The following is an 8957-nucleotide window of genomic DNA, read 5'->3' as shown; positions in this document are numbered from 1 at the left end:
ATCATTTTTAACGTTGCTTATTTAGTGGTTTGACGTAAATCGCGAGACGTTATACGCTGTTTTTGCACTAGTCAATATTCATTACGTAAAAAAACTTTTATGATTATCATGACACTAGAATATTTGTTATAAAAATGTCATTTAAATTGTCATGGGAAATCTTGTCTGCACTAGTGATCTCTCCTCCTACAAAGCATGGCTAAACTGCTCTATAGTATTAAAATTTTACCTTTAAGCCAATCAATCTAATTTCTAAACCACCATAGTCAACCCAGTTAGAGATCCATTATAATAGTAATTATAGTCCCAGTGGTTTCTTTTATTTCCAAACGTACAAATCATTGCTTTTAACNGAATATCTTCAACGCACATATTCCATANTTAAGTCATTAAAATGTCATAAANAACACAAGATCCCTACACTCTATAGAAGCTCATTTATGCACAATTTATACACTGAAATGTATTTTTCTATTTTAAAAATAAAAACTATTCTCAACACTAAGGAACTTCCTTGATCCAATCGCTTACTACCACATGTAAGAGGGTCTTATTTCTAATTTGAAAAAGTTTTTTTAACAAGTTTTTCTTATAATTAACTTTTTGACAATGCAGACATAGTGGTTTGTGATTGATTAGTTTCAAAACTTTTTTTAAAATAAATTAGTAATAACACATGTCCTGTTATTAAAAGGTTGTTAAAAAAAAATTGTTAACATATCAACATCCTTTCCAATTTCACTAAGAACACCCATCATTCCTTTTGTACCCACCATAAGCAACAACGTTCTAATATCAATTTTCTTAAAATAATTTGGTCAAGATCAATAGTTAAATCTGTTTATTTACAACTTGATGTTTCGGTATAATTTAATCATTATAAAATATACTAAGATATATTAAAGAGATAACAGATAAAAGGATAAAGATGTATATAAGCTATCCTTAACTCTACCATCTAATCATTGTAAAATTTTGCAGCATACCAACATGGTTAGTATTTTATAGAAAGATATAATGTGTTTTTAGATAACTTCAAAGCAAATTAAAATCCAGTATCATCCTGAATATAATATTTAACATGCTAATATTTACTTCAATTTGTTATTGGAAGAAAAAAAATGCATTTTAATTGTCTAAACGTGATGTTTAATATTTATCAGAGGAAATTATTACTAATTGACAGAAATTTTCTTTTTTGTCAAATTTTTATTCTTTGACAAGCTTGTCGAACAATCCAAAAGGATACACAAAATGCATATCACCAACAATTAATTAAAGACCAAAGCTTAAGTTTATACAGACATCTTTTTAACTAATAAAGCTTCAATGTGATCTTTCATTTTTCCTCCTGCATTTGTAAAGATATCTTCGTCTTTGTAAAGCACGTCGACCACACGTGCAAAATTGACTGCACGCATAAGAAATTTCATTGGTACTTGAGTAGGAGCTAAGCATGCATTGTTTATGTCCTTCCAAGCATTCTCAACTAACTTACGTAGTTCTTCAATGGCACATTTCCTTGAGATTTTATACTCTTTCATATAGCATTGAATGCTAAAAACAACATGTTTTGTCTCTCTTGTTCAAATTTCACAGACAAAAATAGCAACAAAAGGAAAAAAACAGAATCCAAACAAAATCAATATTTAACATATAGGATTTACAAATGATCATAGAAAAATTATTATTTCCTTATCTTTTAAAATTCTAAGAGTTTTGCAATTGCCAACTCTTAATATAAGATAAATTTCTTCATATCAAATTACTTATAAGTGGTTCATATAATTTATAAAGAAATTGACAAGTACAATTCTATTATTATTATTATTTCTTCTAGACATATTGTCTAAAATTGGGTATAATTTGTCATTTTCTGTTTAGTTAAATTGATAAAAATTAATTAGTGTGTAGGGTGCACCTCATCTCCAACAATGTCATCCATGATCCTAAGCAGAACTGTAGAAGCTGCAATAATCACTGGTTCATTCGTTGCCCATAGAAGGATCTCCTCTGTTGTATCTTCCATGCCTAGGAAGGATGAGGTAATCAAGAGAGGGTAACCACTGGATATTGTTCTTACTTGCATGTATTCCTCCACTGTTGGAACGTTGGAACGTGGTTGGAATGGCACCATCTTGCCTCAACCATCTGAGCCTGGACTAGTCTTTTTATCTAGCATAAAGGCACAAATATATAATATTGAGAAATATATTCCACGCTTTTCAAAGGATATAAGAAAAATATGGTCACACTTTGTGTATCTTATCATACAGGTTTTGGAATATGAAAATTTTAAAGCTACACCTTTCAATCTTTCTACATCAATCTAACTTTTAATAAAATATTAATATTTTAATAATTCTCCTTTATTCATCTCATTTTATTTTATATTTTAAAATAAAATTGTTTTTTTTCTGGTGTTGAATACTATAAAAAAGTGATGTCTATGTATAGTCACCCATCAAATAATACAATTTCTATTTTTCTAATGAAATAAAAAATCTCAGGCAGAATATTCGAGATGATGTCATTCCTTACGGAACTGGACCTTAATTAGAAAGATTATTAATATAACAAAATGATGAAATTCTCTTATTAAGATATTCGGAATATCTTTAGTATATTTGGATAGGTCCTTTCAACACACGCAAAAGGTATAAAAGTGTGTATTATTTACGCAGTAAAATTGTTAATTCATTTACTATTATTATTTTTATTACATGAAATATGTTTCTGACTCCAAAGTGTTTTAAAATTATAATAAATATTAGGTTTAATATCTCCATTGGTCTTCATATTTGTGTGTAAACCTCATTTTGGTCCTCAAGTTTTGAACTGTCTCAATTAAGTCATAATTTTTGTAAAAATGCACACATTTTACTCTAACCGTTAAGTTGTCTCAAACGGCGTTAATTGATGCTGAGATGATTTTTTAATTTAGGCTTAATCTCTCTCTTGGTCCTTATGTTTGTATGAAAATCTCAGTTCGGTCCTCAAGTTTTGAACTGTCTTAATTGGGTCATAATTTTTGAACTGTCGACAACGACGACATTTTTTAGTTTGAGAGGGAGAAAAGATGTGAGTCGGGGGGTTTGAGGGTTTGAGGATGGAGGAATGAGTGAAATGTGATCAGTGATTGGAAGGGAAAAGAAAGATCATAACCACGTGGATTTAATGATTTTAAAAGATAAAAAAAAATTACAGCTCAGTTCAAAGTTAATGTCGTCTCAATACACTGAATGGTTGGGGTAAAATGTTGTAAAATGTTAGCATTTCATAAGGACTTGAGGAAAAACCTGAAGACCGAACTGAGATTTTCACACAAACATAAGGACCAAGGGAGGAATTAAGCCTAAAATAAAAAATTCATCTCAGCATCAATTAACGCCGTTTGAGACAACTTAACGGTTAGAGTAAAATGTGTGCATTTTTGCAAAAATTATGATCCAATTGAGACAATTCAAAACTTAAGGATCAAACTAAAATTGACATACAAATATGAGGACTAATATATATATATATATATATATATATATATATATATATTGTCATAATAGGATAAGTGATACATAAAAAAATGATTATTTTACAGTTCAAATAATATTTAATGTAGCTTCTTAGTATCAGTTGAATAAAGAATAAGAAAAAAATCATTGAAATTGTGATTTTACCTCTCTCGTGACATACTTAATGCAATATACTTTTCCTTGCTTTCTCATCTCTTGGTCAATTTCTTCACATACGTCCAAAATTACCTTATAAGAAAATTGCATGTATTTTGGAAGATCAACCAAGCAACTAATATCCCACCTGCTAGTTTCGAGAAAGTTATCTTTGATATATTGGTAGAATTAAGCTAAAGATATATGATTTTGATATGCCTAACCTGTCAATTGCATTGGTGAAAAGCTCAAGTTCTTCTATGGTTCCATAAGCATCGTAGATGTCATCAATGATAGTACCTAGAGTTGCTAATTTTGCTGTTATCCATCTAGAATATTGTGGTTCAAAGTATACCCCTAATGCCCAAAAATAACATTCAACGATCCTATCTCGTGTGAAAGGTAAATTGGATGACACATCCAAATCCTTATACCACCATCTGAATAAAAAACAAACAACATTAATATTCAAAACACAAAACAAAAAGATAGAATGTTTAATTGATATATATTGATTTATACATCGAAAGATAATATGTCTAAGAAAGATATTACTTGGTTAGACTGCTGAGTTCTTTCAAATGTAGCTCCTGCAACTTGTTAAAATCTAATTTTGCAAATGTTATCAATTTTTCGTCATGAGATGAATATTCTTCGTAGAAAGACACAAAGCATGTTGTCTCCAACCTAGTCAAACCTCGGCGAAGTGATTGTCTTAAGGTATGCTGAACTCGTGCCACAAGAGAACAACTTAATTGGGTGGTTATAAACTTAGTTAATTGTTCCAGACTAAAATTGTGTGCTTCTTCAAGTACATTTTCTCCACGACATCTTAGTTGGGCTGCTTCATATAAACTTAACATTCCTTCAATATCATTGGCTAAACATTCCTTAAACTTTCCGGTTTGGTCTTCGAATTTGATAAATACACCTGTTTAACTTATAAACATGTGTTAATTTCAAGATATATATTTAATTATACAACTATTATACAAGGGATGCCACCATCCAAATGACTTAAACATTAAAATCAAACCATTTGTATAAATTGGCTTTAGTCACCCTATAAACCCAATCGTAAAAGTGAAAATTGTTTTAATCGAATAAAAATATGTTGTATAATTTAAAAGAAATACTAGTAAAAAAAAAAACGTAATACCGGACTTCACAGATATCTGCGTTCTAAATTTTCAGTTAACTAACTTTTTGGAAACAGATCTATAATTTCGGTTTTTGGAAACAGATCTATAATTTCGATTCTACATGAAAACGACATCATAAATCATGTTTCCAAAAAAAATTGTCTGAAAAGTTAGAATTGATAAAATTATATTTATAAGAGGTTGTTGAGTTTTGATGACTCAGAAATTTGTATTGACCCAAATATGTATGTCTTTTGGCCATTCATTGATTTGAGTATTCAAACTAAGGCAAATTTTAAATAACCATTAACTTTCTAATGTCATTTTTCATGGTTACTCACTTTAATTATTTTGCAATCTACTTTTGTCTTTTATATATATATATATATATATATATATATATATATATATATATATATATATATATATATATATTATTTTATTTAGCAATTTCTCTCTCCAGTTCATATTTTTTATAAAGTTAAATTTGATGGATCTTTATATGAGAAGGGGAGTTTGAGAGAAGGTGAAGAACTGGTTAGCTTTGAAGATCCAATTAAGGGGATAATTTCCATCAAAGGAAGGCAGGTTTATTAAGATGTTGGAAAAATTGGCTTGGACTAGTAAGATCTGCTCTAATTTACTGTTAAAGCAGGTGAATGGGTCAGGTGAGTTTGCCATGGGTGGAAAAAGTAAGGTTGAATGAAAACACCAAATGTAAGAAATAAAATAGAGAGAAGGGAATAATCTAGAAAACCAGGACAAAGAAAAAGAATATTAGGAAAAAATACGTAATAATTCCTTTATTGCCTGCACTACTCAACACAAGATGTTCTATATAGGCACTACTCATTACAATTAATATTTCCTTACATGAATATAATGTGGTTTTTCTCTATTTTAGACAAGGATCACACGTCACTTAGTAACAAAATTTTCAAGATAAATTAAGAGATGAATAACCTTCTTAGGAAGGTCAATAGAAGCATCTAGAATAATACTTGGGCTATGCTTAGGCTATGCTCAACATCTGAGATCGTATTTGGGTTGTACTCAACATTTAGGACACTGTTTGGGTTGCACTCACATTGTGTATAGTCAATAGGATCAGAGCATTGTAAGAGTATAATGATTCTTTCACTCAAAAGTAAACTTAAACAATATATTTCATACCATCGTAGTAATTTCAACAAAAAGTTATTGTTCTTTGAAAAGTAAATTTGGTTAAATGCTCATGAAAACGTACTTGAAGAAATGCGGTATCCATGTTGTCTAAGCAGCCGAAAGAGTAGAGCCGTGTGGTAAAGATCATCGTTGTCGTGAGCTATTATATTATTGTCCTTTGTTGAAATGTCATAAACTTGAGATAGAGCAGTGTCAATTTCGTGCTCAAAATGGTAAGAAACGCCCAAACGTTGGACTGAATCAATGAAGTTCAATTTAAAAGAGAAATTGTTATCATCAATAGATGAAACAAGCCTCTTCCTCACGTGCTCTTTTAGTAGTTTAGCTTGTTGAATACGGCTATCACTTTCCTGCATGAAGTAGTAATGAAAGGCCCGTCTTATGAAATGTTATCTACACAGATGAAATGTTAAATAGATGCAAATGTAACATTTTAGATAAAGAGATTGAAAAAGTAAATACAGCGGAAGAAGGAACATAGGAAAGAAATCGATCGCCCCAAACGGAGGGATGAAAATTTGCAGTGGGTCGAGTGAAGGGAGGTTTTGCACCAGTGCCAGAAATTGGAAGTGATAAGCCTCCGTTGGACATGGTTTGTATGGGACAATGATTATTACAAAGTAACACACCCTTCTTCAATTGTGTATTGTTCCTATCTGTCACACGGTATATATACGGGCACACGGAATTTATAAGAGGTAATGGATTAAATTGACAATATATATTTGAGTCCACATAATTAAGAAACTGTATAAATGAAAAGAAAAATAATTTTCAATGTTTATTAAAAGTTTCAAAAGTAAAAAGTTCAATAATTATTATCAATATCTTTAATTTTTAAATTAGTTAATGTTAAACATCATTAAACTTAGATATATTAATTATGTTCACAATTATTTTTATTCGATTTAATAAGTATATTGTGGTTTAAATAAACTCTTGTGACTGAAAAAAAAAACTATTTATAAAATAAAAAAGTTATTATTAAGTTTATAAACGAATTCAAAATATGTAAAGATGTCATATCAAACTAATAATATGATCATACATGTTAACAAATTCCTTGCTATGCAAACTTCACCTTTTTAAAATTATAGATTTTTTTAGTTCTTTCAGACTTTTCTCGATATACAAACGTGTTCTATTTTTCAACAAACCGTTTCAAGTTATATCTTTTATCCAATTAGGCATTTTACCTTCTTTTCGAACTTGTTATCTTGAGAGTCTATGCGATATTTTGTAGTGAAAACTGTTTAGAACTCTATCCTCACTCAATCCTCCATGACCTTTCTTTGTTATTATAATGAATAGGTTAACATTGTTGAACTAAAATAACTGAAAGATTTTAGGAAGAAATATTTAGAAAAAATAAGTTATTTTAAGAGTAATTTGGAAGAAAAATAGATTTATTAAAATTATAAATAATATGTTTAATAGAAATGAAGTGTAAGATAGAAGTGATTTTTTTTTTTTAATTTGGTTGCAGTGAAAGCAAGTTCAGGTATGCAATTGAGTGTGTAATTTAAGAAATTATAATTTTTTGTAAAATTGGCTGGTTGTGATTTTTGATATAGAATTGAGGCTTGGAAAACTTGGAGTTTATGGTTCAGAGAAAATGTATGCCTGCTGTTTTTGGGTACGGAATATTAAGCTTTTTAAGGGATCATTTATGGTTCAGCACATTACATTTTATGGGTCTATAGTCTTAAGTCTCTGAAATATTTTGAAAGAAAACTTGCGAATGGATTAGTTTTGTGTAGGGAAAATTTTCTGGTTACGTTGCTGTTTGGTGCAGTTGATAATGGCTAATATAATGTTTAAGCCTTTGGAAAAGTTTGGTTTGAAAAAAAAAAATTGACGCATGATTTTGGTGAAAACTGAAGCATAGAAGGGAATGTTGCAGAGACTGCTTTCTGGAATTAATTCTGGTGCAGTGTTTTATGGATTGTTTTGAGTTTATAATTGATATTTTTCTTTGGAAGCTGTGTTAGAAAATAAACCATATTCCGATATTATTGAGAAAATAAATTGTTATTATTATAGATGATTTGGAGTAATAATATTACATTATTATAGAATAATTACAGTAATAATGTTACATTATTATAGAATATTTATAGGGATAAAATAGCATAATTATAGATTCTCTCCTGTATATATTTCTCATATTTCATTCAAAATTAATAAGACAGGTTTTTTTCCTATTTTCTTTCTCTACATAGAGCAGGTTTTTTTATCCTTTTATACTTCAATGGACAATCTCTGATTTTTGTCTCGCATCTGTCCGGTGTTGCCATCTGGCCACCGTGTCCGGCCACTGTCGCCGACCACTTTGGCGGCCATGGTCTCCTCCACTTGTGCCACCGATGCACCAAAACCTAGTCCTACCTCTATTGCTTTCGCTATCTTCTTCTCTATTCTGAAGGCCTCCCTTATGTTCAAGACAGTTTAGTCCCTTGAAGTTTTGTTGCTACTCAGGATAGTGAAGTCCTTGAAGGTTTGTTGTTGTTTGCCTCTACATGACAGTTGTTTCCTGAAGGCCTCCCATATGTTTAGGGCAGTTAAGTCCCTTGAAGGTTTGTTACTGTTTAGGGTGATTAAGTCCCTACAGGTTTGTGGTTGTTAGCCTTTTAATTCCAGCCGCTGCAGGGTAGTGTAGTCCCTGTAGGTCTGTTGTTGTTTGTCTTTGGAAGACAGATGTTTCCTGAAGGCTTGTTGTTGTTTAGGGCAGTTAAGTCCCTTGAAGTTTTGTTGTTGTTTAGGGTGATTAAGTCCCTATAGGTTTGTGGCTATTAGCCTTTTATTCCAGCCGCTGTAGGATAGTGTAGTCCCTGCAGGTCTGTTGTTGTTTGCCCCTACAGTTTGTTGCTGTAGGCCCTTCATTTGTTTTTGCAATTTGTTGTTCATCAATAGTGGCGAACAGCGGAAATAACGACGCGCTGATGACACTCTTGAAGACAGATTA

The 8957-nt window shown here is 30.7% G+C and overlaps 1 protein-coding gene across 1 annotated transcript; it reads right to left on the bottom strand.

Moving 5' to 3' along the window:
• Window positions 1-1300: 1300 nt before the first annotated feature.
• LOC106780587 (probable terpene synthase 2) lies at window positions 1301-6717 on the bottom strand. Its single transcript, XM_022775735.1, is given in 8 exon segments — window positions 1301-1411; window positions 1922-2074; window positions 2077-2175; window positions 3675-3813; window positions 3890-4105; window positions 4221-4596; window positions 6054-6342; window positions 6455-6717. Coding segments are annotated over 8 exon segments (1473 nt in total). The 5' UTR covers window positions 6584-6717; the 3' UTR covers window positions 1301-1339.
• Between the last annotated feature and the right edge of the window lie 2240 nt (window positions 6718-8957).

This window comes from Vigna radiata, chromosome 2, assembly GCF_000741045.1.
Source record: "Vigna radiata var. radiata cultivar VC1973A chromosome 2, Vradiata_ver6, whole genome shotgun sequence".
NCBI classification, from domain to species: Eukaryota; Viridiplantae; Streptophyta; class Magnoliopsida; order Fabales; family Fabaceae; genus Vigna; species Vigna radiata.
This window is presented reverse-complemented; position numbering and strand designations above follow the sequence as displayed.